At 34.1% G+C, this 16,731-nt stretch overlaps 1 protein-coding gene across 3 annotated transcripts in view; it reads right to left on the bottom strand.

Annotated features, from left to right (window-relative positions):
* Nucleotides 1–286: 286 nt before the first annotated feature.
* STPG2 (sperm tail PG-rich repeat containing 2) overlaps nt 287–16,731 on the bottom strand; it is a 549,964-nt gene continuing 533,519 nt past the window's right edge. For all 3 annotated transcript variants that reach the window (XM_058721856.1, XM_058721858.1, XM_058721857.1), the window contains 2 exons: nt 4,562–4,710; nt 287–763 (listed from right to left, as the gene is read on the bottom strand). In XM_058721856.1, the coding sequence (XP_058577839.1) occupies nt 763; nt 4,562–4,710 (150 nt within the window). In that variant the 3' untranslated portion in view covers nt 287–762. The remainder of the gene's footprint in view (nt 764–4,561; nt 4,711–16,731) is intronic.

Genomic DNA, 16,731 nt, shown 5'->3' with positions numbered 1-16,731 from the left:
AAGATGTTTCCATAGCTTTTATCAAAATTCCAAAGGAGCTTATGCTACCCTCCCTCCCAAATTAAAAATCATTGATCCAATTCTTATCTCTGACTTGTTTTTTAAGACCATGTTAGAAGCAGACCATTAACCCCCAAATCTTGGGACTTAATATTTAAGGTTACCCATCTTCCCCAAATATGTAGGCTATTAAAGAGAAGTAAATGTATCACCACAATTTAATCAATTTTTCTTGATCTCCTATCTGTACATGAAATTCACACCAACTAAAGCATACACAAAGTAAGTCATTTTTTTATGATTTTTATTCTCCACTTTTATAATTTCAGAGAACTGACGAGTAAGAAAATAAGTCAAGTGGATAACACACACATAATAACATCATGTACTTATTTTCAGCACACCTAGTATCTGGAAAATAATTGCATTCTCCGGTTAGAGAATGAGATTCTAAAGTTAAAAAGAAAGGGTTTTCAGATGTCTTTATAAAATACAGCATTGTATTTTATACGGAAGCACTAGTAATATATATTGAGAAAGAATGCAGTGAATATATATACCACTATTGTAATATGAAAATTTTGAGAAAAAAAATAGAGAATTAAATGTCTTGCAAGAACAGATTTTTCTATCTCTTGAGGTTAGAAGAGCAATTATATTCCTTTGAGTAGCTGATGGAGGGCATCATCGAAATGGAATTACTTCTTTGTGAGAGAACTATCAGCTTACCTTTATATTAATAGATAATACCTTTAGAATATATCTGTGGGGAAAGAAAAGCTGTTTCAGTAAGTGGTGTCTCTATTGTACTTCTCAGCTGAAGCCAAAATATTCTTTCAGATTGCTCCTCTGATAAAAATGATAAAAAAATTCACAAAATACTTTTTTTTATAACCAGATTGACTAAGTATCATTTATATCAAGTAGTTCATATTATGTGATAGTCCTAGCTTTTAGATTGTCCTAATGACTCTGCAGGAGAGTTAAAGTAGTTAAAGTGTATATTCGATATATATTATACCTGCAGTTGTTTGGATATTACGTTATAATAATAGTGAATTTAACCCAACTGAGAAAACAGGAAAGAAATGGCAACCAAATAAGCCATTCAAAACTTCAAAATATAATTTAATACACTAATTTTTTCATTGATTAATATTCTTGGATTAAGATTTTTTATAATTAAACAATTACAAAATGTACTTGCAACACAGAAGAGACTATACCAGATTTCATCTCAGAAGAAGTATCAATTCTTTCACTAAGTCTTACGTACGTGAGGCTACACGCAACAAAAATATTTCATGTTCATTTCCATGATGACCAAGAACAGTGAACAGAATGTGGCTTGGTTGATCTAGGGTAAACCTGTGAAGTTCAGAACTTTGTTCTGGTGACATCACTCCTGCTATTGAACGTTCAGATGGCAATTCTTTCCCCACTTTCAATCATCTAACAGACTTCTGTTATCTAGCTTGTTCCCCTTCACCCAAACCTGAGTGGAGTTGATAGAAGCTCTTTGCATATGGTAACTCACTCATTTCTCTTTAGTGTTAGTGTACTAGTTCAGCCAAGCATTAAGTTTCTCTATAATTGTGAAATAAAACTGTTTTTTCCTGAAAGTTAATTAAAGAAGGGCGCCTCCAAATGACACTATACTGATTGAAATGCAGAATAATTCCGAATGGAAATATAATGTCATGTTTTGAGGTTGTCTGGTGGGAATGATAGGCGTATATAAACAGAAAAGATAGACTGTCTTTTGTTTCTCTGTAATGGTAATGTTGAACAAGGAGCTGGTCTGATTTTATCTTCTGGAGGTTTATGTCACAAAAGGTGTGGGATGTGGGTGGGCATATCTGGGATACTAAAATATTTCTGAAGTACTTATTTTTGTGTGACACCATATAAATATAAATAGTTTGTAATATGACAATAATAATCTTCAAAGAAATAGATTTGCAAGTAAGTTTAATAGGGAAATACATTCCCTTAAAAATAATATGAACTTTTGAGTAGGATATTGAATAAATGTGTCAAGATATATGATATCTAATATATCTTTACAGTTATAAATATTCATAAAAGATATAGGATTTCTGGAATTGTTTTAGAGGTAAAAGGGGCAGAAGGCAAACTATAGTAAAGGAAGAATTTTCAGATATGGCAGAGTAACTTGTTCTCAGAGCAAGTCTCTTAGAAAAATTAGAGAATTTACTTCTGTTTCTTTATATAAGAGAATGGAGAGCTACACAGACAACCTCAGGTCTTGTAAGGCTCAGAAACCTGGTGAGAAGGGTGAGCAGGGAATAGCATTGGAGGACATTCCCTCACATTCCCTTGGAGGAATTTAGTTTTTAGGCAGCATAGAAGACAACCACAAACTGGATAGAGATCGAAACTGAGGGGCGCCTGGGCGACTCAGTCAGTTGGGCGTCCGACTTCGGCTCAGGTCATGATCTCGCACTCCGTGAGTTCAAGCCCCACGTTGGGCTCTGTGCTGACAGCTCAGAGCCTGGAGCCTGTTTCAGATTCGTGTCTCCCTTTCTCTCTGCCCCTCCCTTGCTCACACTCTGTCTCTCTCTCAAAAATAAAATAAAAACATTAAAATAAATTTTTTAAAGAAATCTAAACTGAGATTTTTGTCTTTCTTAGGTTCTATAGAAACGAGGTGGGGGCAGGAAAACCTAGGGACATTAGAAATAATCTTTTAAAATGCATAAGGAAAATTTGAAAAAGCAGCCAGATAAATAAAAGGCACATTATTTTCAAAGGGAAAACATTTCATCAGAAACCATAGAAGGCATTATACAATGCAATGACATTTTTAAATGCCAAAAGAATGTGTGAACCTCTAATTCTTCACCCAGTAAAAATATTCTTCAAAAGTGAGGATGAAATAAAAATGTTTCCAAACAAACAAAAAAGGAGAGAACTCATCAACAGTAAACCTGCATGAACACACATATGTGAAAAGAAATTCATTAGAAAGAATAATGATCCCAAAGAGGAGCACAGAAATGCAAGAAGGAAGAAAGAGCAATGGAACAGATAAGTATATGGGTAAATCTAAATAAATATGACCTGAGAAATGACAATAACAACCTCTTATGGGCTCAAACAACTAGATATAGAATTGAAAATTATGACATTGTGGCACAAAAGTCAAGGCAATAGTTTCAAATGACATGAAATAGCTTTCATATCTTTGCATTTTAAAGAAGTACTACATATTAATAACTAATGATGACAATGAGTAGTTAATGGGCTATTGCTCCCTGTCATAACAAAATGTGTAATAGAAGTGAAAGTATAATGTGTGAAATGGAATTGAAAATAAAACATTATTGTAGACATTGCTTTCCAATATATTTGCTGACGAAATCACTACTCCGAAATATGGATATCCTAGACTAGCACTGTCCAATAGAGATATAATATGAGCCTATGACCATATTAAAATGTAAAAATAAACAGATGAAAATAATCATAATGGTATATTTTATTTAACCCAGTATACCTGAAATACCTGTATTAAATGTATTACATTTTAAAAAATATTATTAATCAGATATTTTATACCCTTTTTTTTTTTTGTCAAACTAAGTCTTCCAAATCTGGTGTGCCTTTTAGACTTAAAGCATATATCAACTTGAAACAGCCATATTATAAATGCTCAATAGTCACATGTGACTAGTGGCTAACATTATGCACGGCAGAAGTCTAGGCTGAAAGAATAGACTCTGATGGCATCTAGATAAATTTGATCTACTGTTCCAACAAGTAGTCTAACAATATATCAGATATTAAACTCTACACTTTATTATTTTAATAAGTACTTTTTTGTTTATAATTCCCTAGAAATTAATATAATCTCAGTACGTTCCTGAAATACAATGCCATTTTGTGGTGTGGATACTGAAATAAAAAGCAGTCTTTGTCTGGAATATAATAACATCAAATTATTCAAGCCAGGCCTACTTTACACACACACACACACACACACACACGCAAACACTGAAAAGTCTAAACCACTGTTGGTCATTACCATACACTCTGTGTTTAACCCATATCTATTAACTATTTACATAAGAATATTCTTAGTCCAAGCTTGCTTGATTATACAATTTGTTTGAAAAAGCCAAAATGTTTCACCGAGCTGTGATCTCACAATAAGTGAGTAGAACATGGCATTATTTTTTAGATCTCTTTGTTTTAAAAGATAGGTTAATTTAACAAAGGCTGTCAACTTTACCTTATTAAGGTAACTCTTCTACCTTAGCATTAAAGACAAATGAAGAGTAGACTTCTAAAAAGGAAAATATAATGGCTATTTTTGACCAGTCAACACTTACTTCTAGCAGCATACAGAGTGGCCCCTACTAAATATGTTAATTACTCTCTGTAGTTATAAACATAACCAATCTCTAGAACAGGGATACAAATGCATTGCTTTGAAGATAAAAAAAAAATATTTGTCTCAGAGATTCCATATGACAGTTAACTTACGGATTGTAAAAATGTGGCAACCCTATGATTCAGTGAGAACCAGCACACTTACCATTTAGAAGATTTTACTTTGCTTCCTGCGTGTTTTTGTTTGGGTTTTTGTCCTGTAGTAAAAGTGTTCTCTCTCTTGACCAAGGAAGGATTTGGTAGAGTGACATTGAATGTCCTCTTCAGAACAGAATGTCTTAAAAATGGACTGAGCTATTCAAACAAAAGAATAGCGTATTTTAATTATATCATTTATAAACTTTGAAAAATTATTTTTATAACTCTATAAGGAACTCATTAATGTAAATAACTTACAATTTATCAATACCACTCATTAATATCATACACATTTAGATTCCTAGGGTTAATATCTATAAATGTGCTTTAAAGTAAAAAATAATTACCAGTCATCAGGTTAACTAAAGCATGTTTAATAGTTTTGCCAAAGGGTATACATATTTGAGAGAGACAAATATCTTTTGTGAAACTTTGAACATGCTTTTAAAATAAATATATAGCTTTTTGTATATATTAATATCAAATAATCTTTATTCTCAAAATAAATTTTGCTACCAATGAAGGTAGATACTGACTTTTCAAATGTTCCTTCTCTTAACATTTATCATTTCAACAAATATTGATTAAATATATATAACCTGCCCAAAATTATATTTGGTACTATGAACATGCAGTAACGGGATAAAGTCCATTTACATTCACCATTCACTTACCAATGAAAATATTGAGCAGGCAAAAATCTAAAAATAAAAAAAAAAAAATCAAGAAATAGTGTCTGATTTTCATTTGTTGTAAGGGGTGTCTACTAAATCTCTTGCAAAAAGATCACTAAAAACAAAATTATAGACTATTCATTCAACTCATATTCATTGAGGTGCTTCCTATAAAGTAGGTACGAATCCTAACATAGTGCTATGGACACTTAACTTTTGTTTGTTCTCATGCCCCTCTCTCCAAGAACACAGTACAATAGGATACATAAAGAAATTGGGAATTGAGATGAGTAGTTAAGTACAAATTGTTGAGAATACTGCATTCTCAGATTTATAGTTTTCATTGTCTGCATGTGATAGGATGAGACTTACAAGTTTAGAGTCAGCTTCATGTAGAAGGATAATTAATAGAACTCAGTGCATTTTTGAACTTGGACACTTCAAATGTCTGTGACCTTTGGAAGGTTATTCCCCTTCTCTGAACTTTAGTTTCCTCATTTTCAAATGGAGTTAATGTCATCTACCCAATACCTACTTTCTGGGTATATTAATTGAATTAAAGTCTGTAAAGTAATCTTTGTTCTAGAGAAGCAATACACTTAGTGGTTAAAAGCATGGGCTTTTGGTTGTAACCCCATCCTTGCTATCTGCTTTCTGCGTGTCCTTAAGTAACTTAACCATTCTCCCTGTGCTTTGTTTTGCACATTTAAAAAACAAAGATGATAAAATAGTAACTATTTTGGAGTATTGTTTTGAGAATTAAATTAGTTAATATGGTTTAAATATATCAAGCCTGCCATACTAAAACATCATGTATGTTTCAAGTATTATTATTATCATTATCTTGTATAGTGTCTCCCCAAAAGTAAATATTTAAAGCAAGTTACATAAAAATAAATTTTCATTCTTATAGCTAAAGAATTGTGAAATTAGCCCTCAGTCTAGTAGTGGTCTGAAAAAACACTGAAAATTCGCTGGGATATATTATTCCAGCAGGACAAAATTAAAAGGAAGATCATTTTCATGATCAGAAAACAGAGAACAGAGTCTGGCAACCCCACACCTTGTTGTCAGAAAATATAAATTTTTCATAGATATCCTCTTTTAAACGCATTAGTAAACAGAAATATATTTATACATTTCCAATAAATATAAAGCAGCATACGGAAAATAACATTAATTTGAATAATAACATAAGGGAAAAGTGCTAGTATTTATTTATTACATAAAACAATAAATACATTTCAGGAAAAATGTAATAAAACTAGAACTAAATAAAGCTGAGTTTATTATTTTTTTTTTATTTAAATACTTTTTTAAAACGTTTATTTATTTTTGAGACAGAGAGAGACAGGGCATGAGCAGGGGAGGGTCAGAGAGAGAGAGAGGGAGACACAGAATCGGAAACAGGCTCCAGGCTCTGAGCTGTCAGCACAGAGCCCGACGCGGGGCTTGAACTCACGACCCGCGAGATCATGACCTGAGCCGAAGTCGGACGCTCAACCGACTGAGCCACCCAGGAGCCCCTAAATAAAGGTGAGTTTAAATGTCAATCATTCCAAAATTTTAAAAGAGTAGTTTTAAAAAGCTAGTAAATTAAAGAAAATATAATATTTTAGAAAATAATACAAAAGAATAACATCAACATTCACAGAATTACAGTCATAATCCAAATATTTCATAATTTAAAAAAGGAAAACTGGGGAAATTCCACTTATTCCTCCTTTCTTTCATTCATTCCACAAGTGAATATCAAGTGGCTACAACATGCCAGGCACTGTACTAGGGTCTAATGATAAAACTGCCAACAAACAAGACAAAATTCCAGGCCTTGTGAAATCTACTGCCAATAATCGAATGATCGAATATATAAATGTAAAATCAAACAGTGATAAGAACTCTCAAGGAAAGCTACCCAGAAACAAATAGGAAGACCTGACTAAGTAAAGGAAATCAGAGGCTTCATTAAGGGAGTGATGATAGAATGGAAATCTGAAGGAAGGACAGACCCTAGTTAGTCTATGATGAAGAGGAAGATGGAGTGAGGTAGTCCAGGTTCAGAGACCAACATAAGCAAAGACCTATTGCACATTCTAGACACTGAAAGAAGACTAATGGGCCTTGAGTGGCATAGAGGAAGGGAGGCATCATGTAAGGTGATGGTGTAGAGGTAAGTAGGCCATGTTAAGAATTTTAGTCTTTGTGCTAAAAGTGATGAGAGACCATTGAAGCCTCCTAAAAAGAGGATGAGAGATGATTTTCTGGTTTGTTTTTTGGAAAAGTTATTCATTAATATACTTTGCATTAATGTTTTTATTGTACAGATACTGAGTATCATATGTATATTTATCTAAATATTGAAATGATTTTGTATCACTAATTCCAAAGGGAATTATTTATTTTTGTTTGTTTTTTTAAATAAGAATTACTCAGCAAGAGACTTTCAGATTAAATTACCTTCCAGAAGCAGGGAAGACTCTACAAGACTGATGCTCAGAGAAGAATGGGTTAAAGATGAAAATGACAAGGTTATGTACAAATAGACTATTGAGAGATTATGGCACAAGAGAAGGATCCAGGGTCAAGCCATTAAGAACTCTAAAATTCATTGCCATGTATGGGGAAGGAGCCTATAAAAGATAGAGAAATGGAGCAGGTGGAGAGATTGGAGTAGTTATCAGGGAAGCCAAGAGAAGAATGCACAAGAGAATGTACTGAGATTTCAACCCTGCTGAGAAGTCTAATAATAAGTAAACTGACAGGGGCGCCTGGGTACAGTCGGTTGGGCATCCAACTTCAGCTCAGGTCATGATCTCACAATTTGTGAGTTTGAGCCCCGTGTTGGGCTCTGTGTTGGCAGCTCAGAGCCTGGAGCCTATTTCAGATTCTGTCTCCCGCTCTCTCTGCCCCTCCCCCGCTCACGCTCTCTGTCTCTCTCAAAAATAAATAAACACTAAAAATGTTTTAAATAAAAAAAAATAAGTAGACTGACAAATGTTCTTCATATTGACAGAAAAGAAGCACATTGATTAACTTAGTTGAGGTAAACTAAAGCGGTTATAAGCTAGATTGGAGGAAATTGAGAAGAGGTAAGGAAGTACAGCATTAAGGAGAAATTTTTTTTTAAGATATAGCTTCAAAAATAGAAAAGATAAATAGCTAAAGGTAAATGAAGGTTCTGGAAATATTGGTATATACATATATATATATATATACGTATAATATGTATATATATATATATATATATATATATATATATATATATATTTAGCAGAAGAGACTTGAAAGTATTTAAGAGACAATGGAAATCATCCCATAATTGAGAGTGAGAGGGGATAACGGACGGTGAAATGTTCCAGAAAATACAGCAGCAATAAAATCCATAGCTTAAGATACGTGGTGGAAAAAAAAAGTTAGAGAGGGAGGGAGCCAAATCATAACAGACTCTTAAAAACTGAGAATAAACTGAGGGTTGATGGGGGGTGGGAGGGGGGGAGGGTGGGTAATGGGTACTGAGGAAGGCACCTGTTGGAATGAGCACTGGGTGCTGTATGGAAACCAGTTTGACAATAAATTTCATATTAAAAAAAAAGATACATGGAGGTATTGGTATTAGAAGGAAAAAAGGAGTAATCTATTGTAATAGTTGAAAAGGATTAAAAGATAAATCCAGATGCATATAAATGTATAAATTATATAAAATGTAATTGAGGGAAATTCCATCTGACATCTTTTTGTTTGTTTTTCTCTGTAAGTGGCTTCAAATGTTCCTCTTACTCATATTCTCATGGAAATGACTAAGGAAATATACGATTACAGAAAATCATGTGTTAGTGTTGAAAAACAGGGATAGGACATTTATCTGATGAAAGAATTACTGATAGATATAATAGTGATAGGAATGGACTGAATGGGGCTTTAGAGGGCTGCTGATTTAAGCCTCCTATCTCCCACCTTCAGCCAAGTTCCAAGAAAAAATACTGACTTCCAGCATTTTGTCATTCTTGATCTAGAAATGAGGAAGTAGTATGGTATCATTGGGAATGAAATACTGGAATCAGTAGTTTTGAAAGGCCCCAAGTTTCAATCCTGGCACAGTACATAGAACAAACTTAGAAATGAGCATGGCCAATTTTATTTCTGACTTTAGAAGTCAGACAAAAGCCAAGGTTCTACTATGCCTGCATTTGGGAAGTAGAAGTAGAGTAGCGGTATCAAGCTTTATCTATAGCAGACGAAATAACTGAAACTCTTCCCATGGCTATTCGCCCCACTAGTCCTTTCTATACCTTTCCCCAAAGGTTTCTGGACCCCAAAATTGAACGTCCACCTAAAAAATATTTAGAGAGGTGGTATAGCACCAGATATTATAAAATAATATAAATCTATACATTTAAAACAATGTGGCTCAAGCCCAAAAACAGGTGGTAAATTCAGCGGAAAAGCAGCTTGCTAGGCTTAAAATAAACACAGGCATTTAGCATATGGTAAAATTGGCATTTCAAGTCAACAGGAAAAGGATGCACTCAAGGGTTATTGGTACTGGAATAATTAGATTTGTAAAAATAAAATGAGTATCAAAAATACGAATATATGAAATATCATATCTTCACATTATGGGCTCATGCAAATTTAAATGTTTAAATGTTGTTTTTAAAGTAGAGAATTAGAATAAACAGAAGAAAAGACAAGTTATATCAGGCCTAGGATTTTATTTTTAGGAAATTATTCTTATTCTTCATAAATTGGTAACTGAGATGATTTTTTATTGTATTGTTTTATATGAGAATGCTAAAAAGTCTTCAAATTTCTAGAAAGAACTTCTGATAATGTTTTGTAAATTAATTTCAATATAGGAAAAAAATAGAATGCTGCCATGGTCGTTTTATAAAGTTAAATATATGATTCTAAAACATGGCTACTGTTCACTATCAAAAAATATGTGCACTATCCAACATCAAGAGTTCCCATAGAGCTACAATAATCAAGATAATGTGATATTGGTGAAAGAACAGATAAAGAGATAGATGGAACAAAATAAAGAGCCCAGAAAAAAATCCACACAAATATAGTCAACTGATCTTTGACAAAGGAGCAAGGACAATACAATGGAGAAAAGATTGCCTTTTCAACAAATGGTGCTGGAACAAGTGGATATCCAAGTGTTCAAAAATAAATCTAAACACAGACTTTACACCCTTCACAAAAAAATTAACTAAAAATGGATCATAGACCTAAAGGTAAAATGCAAAAATACAAAATTCCTAGACGATAACATAGGAAAAAAAATCTAGGTGACCTTGAGTTTGTCAGTAACTGTTTATTTATTTATTTTTTTCAATATATGAAGTTTATTGTCAAATTGGTTTCCATACAACACTCAGTGCTCATCCCAAAAGGTGCCCTCCTCAAAACCCATCACCCACCCTCCCCTCCCTCCCACCCCCCATCAACCCTCAGTTTGTTCTCAGTTTTTAACAGTCTCTTATGCTTTGGCTCTCTCCCACTCTAACCTCTTTTTTTTTTTTTCCTTCCCCTCCCCCATGGGTTTCTGTTAAGTGTCTCAGGATCCACATAAGAGTGAAACCATATGGTATCTGTCTTTCTCTGTATGGCTTATTTCACCGTTTAGATACAACACCAAAAGCATGACCCATGAAAGAAAACACTTGATAAGCAAGCCTGTATTAAAATTAAAAAACAAAAAACAAAAAAACAAACAAACAAAAAAAACCCTTCTGCTCTGTCAAAGATGCTGTCAAGAAAATGAGAAGTCAAACCACAGATTGGGAGGAAATATTTGCAAAAGACATATGATAAAGAACTATTATCTAAAATATACAAAGAGCTCTTGAGACTGAACGTTCTGATTTAAAAATGGGCAAAAGATCTGAACAGACATCTCAGCAAATAAGATGTACAGATGGTATATAAGCTTGTGAAAGATGTTCAACACCATTTGTCACTAGGGAATTGTAAATTAAAACAAGATGTCATTACATACCTATTCAGATGGCCAAAATTCAAAATACTGATGTCACCAAATGTTGGTAAGGATGTGGTGCAACTGGAACTCACTCGTTGGTCAGAATGTAAAATGGTGTAGCCGCCTTGGGAGAGAGTTCGGTGGTTTTGTACAAAACTAAACATATTCTTACCATACAGTCTACACTCTTTGGTATTTGCCCAAATGAGTTGAAAATTTATGTCTACAAAAGACCTGCACACAGATGTTTAGAGCAGCTTGGTACATAACTCTCAAACCTTGGAGAAAACAAAAATATCCTTCAGTAGGTGAATGAATAAATAAACTGGTACATCTAGCAATGGGATATTATTTGGTGCCAAAAAGAATGAACTATCAAGCCATGAAAAGCCATGAAGGAACTTTAGATGCATACTAGCTGACAGAAGTCGAGCTTAAAAGACTGCATAATGTGTGACTACAACTGTATGAGATTCTGAAAAACAAAACTATGGAGACAGTAACTAGATAACTGGTTACCAGGAGTTAGTGGGAAGTAGGGATGAATAAGTAGAACACAAAGGAATTTTTAGAGCAGTGAAACCATTCTGTGTGATACTGTAATGGTAAATACATGTCATTAACATTTGTCCAAACCCATAGAATTTACAGCATCAAAAGTGAACCTTAATGTGACCTATGAACTTTGGGTGATAATGATGTGTCAGTATAGGTTCACTAATTGTAATAAATGTATCCTGTGCTGCAGGATGTTGATAGTGAGGGGGGCTGCGGTGGGGCAGGGAGTATATGGGGCCTCTCTGTATTTTCCACTTGATTTTGCTATGAACAGAACACTGCTCTAAAAGAGTCTATTAAAATATGTGGAGTGATTCCAAAATTCATCTGAAAGAGTAGACAAAAAAGAATAGATTGGTAAATTTTTAATAATAACAATAATAAGCTTGCCTGTTACAAATTAAATAATTCAAATAGCCATAATGATTAAAATAGAGATATACTGGTATGCTGTTTGACAAATGTTTGGATGGAAACTTTTTATTAAACTCAAATGTTGCCATGTCTTATATGTTTCCATTCTAAATTCTAAGTTACCAAACATTTTTACATGTAATTTCGTTTCATCTCTTTAATATACATTAAATAAAAAATAAGACATTTATGGTAAATTGTTCAAGAATGGATCTATACATTCTTTTTTTTTTTTTTTGGATCTATACATTCTTATCAGCGAGGATGGTATGAACATAAAATAAATGGTTAAAAATCACTAATACTGCAAATAATTTGCAGAAGGAGAATGATAAACAAGTACATGAAGAGAGACAAATTAGGTCTGGAAAAGACCAAAAAGCTGGACTCTAAATTAAACACTAAATCTTAAACTGTGACATTTGAGAAATGGGGTGATGTTAACAGGAATCTAGAGAGACACAAAATTTAATGGCTCAAATAACCACGTTGAAGAGGTGACAATGATCAAAGAGCTAAACTTCTGCAGTCATTACACTGTTGGGTGAAAGAATGAAGCACGTAATCATATGTTCTTAACTGTGCATAACATCTTCTAATTAACAACTTGCTTTCTTTTGAATCCTATGCAAGCAGAAGTAAGAAGATTGCCATCCTTGCTATCTAGAAATGAAAACAGTTATTTAGTATTCCAAGCATTTTCCACCTAAAGATAGAATGAATATGAGATGGCTCTTTTTTTTTTTTTTTTTTTTTTAATTTTTTTTTTTTTCAACGTTTATTTATTTTTGGGACAGAGAGAGACAGAGCATGAACGGGGGAGGGACAGAGAGAGGGAGACACAGAATCGGAAACAGGCTCCAGGCTCTGAGCCATCAGCCCAGAGCCTGACGCGGGGCTCGAACTCACGGACCGTGAGATCGTGACCTGGCTGAAGCCGGACGCTTAACCGACTGCGCCACCCAGGCGCCCCCTGAGATGGCTCTTAAGTGTATTTGATCTGCATTGAAACCATGTTCAGATCGTGGCTTTCAGAATACAAAAATATCTGAAACTACTCCTCTGCAGCAGAGTCACCTAATGTCCACTTAGACTTTTATATTCTGTGTTGTATGGTTTGCAAAGCTGATTTAAAATTAATCTGAACTAAAGAACAATTTATATATGCCATTTCCTTGGAATTATGATGAATGTGTTTGAAATTTGAATTACAATTGAGATAAAGTCAATACAATGTTAAAAGCTGTGTTTTCTTTCTCAAACTCATAATGAAATAAAAGTTAAAATGGCTCTATTCTAATTTGTCATGTCCATAGTTTTCATGAAATTATAAATAATATGGTATCTATTCATTATGTAAAGTAAAACACATTTCTTAGGACATTTTAGTCACAAAGAGTCATTAGGATATTTTTATTCTTAGGTTTGGTAGGATAGCAACTGTTGTATTTTTTCTGGGGTGCTTAATGTCTTTCCAAGCCACAGTGGGATATTAAAAACACAAAATGCATTACATTGTTTCCTGCCAGAGGGTGATGAGATGACAATGACCTGATAACTTTTGTAATAGTGATTAGAGGTATGCATTTAGAATAAAGAATAAGCAAGTATTGAAACTAAGTCTACTGAATCATAGCTTCGAAAAGGTCAATGTCCTGAAAGACTGAGGAACTAGTATAGATTAAAGGAGACTAAACAAGCATGGTAATTAGAGATAATAGATGATTCTGGATGTAGAAAAATTAGAATAAGGACTGCATTACAGATAATGGTATTGTCACAATGTAAATTTTGCAGGAATTGATCATTGTTTTATTGTTAATATCTTTGTTGTCAGAAGATATGTGCTGAACTATTTAAAGGTAAAAGATTGTGATAACCGGTTACACAATATGTAACTCCATCATCATCATCATAATAATAGGTAAATATGTATGTATATACATGTGTGAGAGTGAGAAACAGAGAGAAAGATAAAAAGAGGAAGAGAACAAATGATACAATATGCTAACAATTGATATTTGGAGTTGGAATTTTTTCAAAATAAATGTTGAAACAAAATTCAAACTCAAAACATACTCTGTTTTCTATGACTCCCAGTGTTCAACTGTCCTTTTGCTAATACCCTGGTTATAATGCCACCTCCCCTGCAATCAGGAGTCCTCTGTCCTCTACTCAATCCTACACCATGTGCCTCTTTTTCACAGTATCAGAGCTTTGATGGTGGTTCAGATTTATCTTTCTCCTAGAGATTTGTAAAAACTCTATTATTGGGCTCGTTGGGTCCTCCTAACCTTCAGGTCTATTTGAATTAACTTCATCCAACACCCTTATAAGTACTGGAGAGAAGTTTGTGATTTCTATTGCCTATTGGTCTTGTTAAATAGCATGGTCCTCTGGTATTTTTTCTCTTTCAAATAATTAGGGAATGAAGATTAAAGAAACACTAATTAAAAAATAAAGCAAGTTTCATTACTAAGTGTATAGGGAGGAATGAGGGGTGGAAGAGAGGAGCAAGAGGGAGAATGACAATGAGACCAAAAAAGAGAGAAGGAGAGTATGAATGACATATGTTAACAGTTGATGTATGTAGTCATTCCACATCTTCTGTGGCAAAGCACCTCACGGTCGGGTAACAGGTAACTGAATTACACACTTACTACAGAAAATTAGCTACAGTATTTGTAGAAGGAAGTCTTATTTTCTCCTCTTTTGTCAACCACACTATCACATCTACCCCCGTCCCTGCATCTGTACCTCTGATATCTCCACCTTGAGTAAGAGGAACCCCATTTAGGATTTCCGCATTGCTCCCAAACCCAGTATTTCATAGCCTCTCTCTCTGCTTTTTCTACTTATTAAATTTGATATTATATATTTTATTTTGTACCTTGCTTTATTTCTTATCTAGATTAGTAGAAGTAGTTTTTGTCTGTTTTGTTCTGTAGTACTTACAACTATGCCTGACACGGAAACCTGAGAGGTCTTCTTTTTGTTTGTTTTAAAATTCTGAGGACTTCAGGTCCTCATTCATTTCTGGAAAATTCTCAGGTAAGATTATTTGGGTATCTCTTCTCCATTTTCTTTATTTCCTTTTTTCTGGAATTCATATGAGACATGTGTTTAATCTTCAATATTCTATGTGTTTAGGTAAATGTTTATTAAAGCATGAAGAAAAATGCACAAATAAGTATAATGTAATGTATCTTCAAAAAGTGAACATTGCTGTTTAAAAAGCACCCAGATCAAGAAATAAAATATGCCCAGTCCGCCAGAAGGCTCGTGCATGCCCCTGCCCAGTCACAATTCCCCATATTCACTGCAGAGTCTACAGGTCACAAGTATCCTGACTTCTAAGACCGTTATAAGATCATCTTTGCCTGATTCTAAACTGTACATAAATGGAATCACATAGAGGATCCCCTTCTGTGTCTAGCTTCATTCATTCAGCATTATGCTTAATGCAGTTGGTATGACATTCGTTCTGATTCTCTTTTACATTCCATTTTAAAAAATATACCACAATATATTTTATCCATTCTATTTCTGATGGCCATTTATGAGTTGTTTCCAGATTTTAGCAATTATAAATAATGCTGCTATCCATCAGTGTGCATGTCATTTGGTACACATATGTATGTATTTCCGTTAGTTATATGCCTAGAAGAGTAACTGCTGAATCATAAACTATCTGTACTTTATTTTTACAGAATATACCAAATAGTTTCCAAAGTATATGAGAGGTTCATTTTTTACCACATCTTTTCCAAGATATGATTGTCTCCCCGCCCCCCAACCTTATACATCTTAATGGGAATGAAGTAGTATAATATTGTGATTTTAATTTGGCTATCACTTATGATGAAATGGAATACTTGTTCATATGTTTATGACCATTTGGATATCCTCTCTTTTTTTTTTTAAATATTTTTTAAAAATTTTTTTTTCAACGTTTTTTTATTTATTTTTGGGACAGAGAGAGACAGAGCATGAACGGGGGAGGGGCAGAGAGACAGGGAGACACAGAATCGGAAACAGGCTCCAGGCTCCGAGCCATCAGCCCAGAGCCTGCTGCGGGGCTCGAACTCACGGACCTCGAGATCGTGACCTGGCTGAAGTCGGACGCCCAACCAACTGCGCCACCCAGGCACCCCGGATATCCTCTCTTTTTAAAAATGTGCGTGTTTCAGGGAACCTGGGTAGCTCAATGGGTTAAGCGTCCGACTTCAGCTCAGGTCATGATGTCACAGTTTGTGGGTTTGAGCTCCACCGTTAGGCTCTGTGCTGACACCTCAGAGCCTGGAGCCTGCTTCAGATTCTGTGTCTCCCTCTCAATCTGTTCCTCTCCTGTTCCTTCTCTGTCTACATAAAAATGTTAAAAAAAATTAATGTGCCTATTTCAAGTCTTCTCTCCATTTTAAATTGTGTTATCTGCCTCATTTTCATGGATGTGTAGAATTTCATTTCCAGATGTATGTGTTGCAAGTATCTTCATCCCTCTCTGTGACATACCTTTTCATTCTTTTAGTGATATCCTTCAAAAAT

This window comes from Neofelis nebulosa, chromosome 3, assembly GCF_028018385.1.
Source record: "Neofelis nebulosa isolate mNeoNeb1 chromosome 3, mNeoNeb1.pri, whole genome shotgun sequence".
NCBI classification, from domain to species: Eukaryota; Metazoa; Chordata; class Mammalia; order Carnivora; family Felidae; genus Neofelis; species Neofelis nebulosa.
Note: the sequence above shows the minus strand (reverse complement) of the source record. Positions and strands in the feature narration are given on the sequence as shown.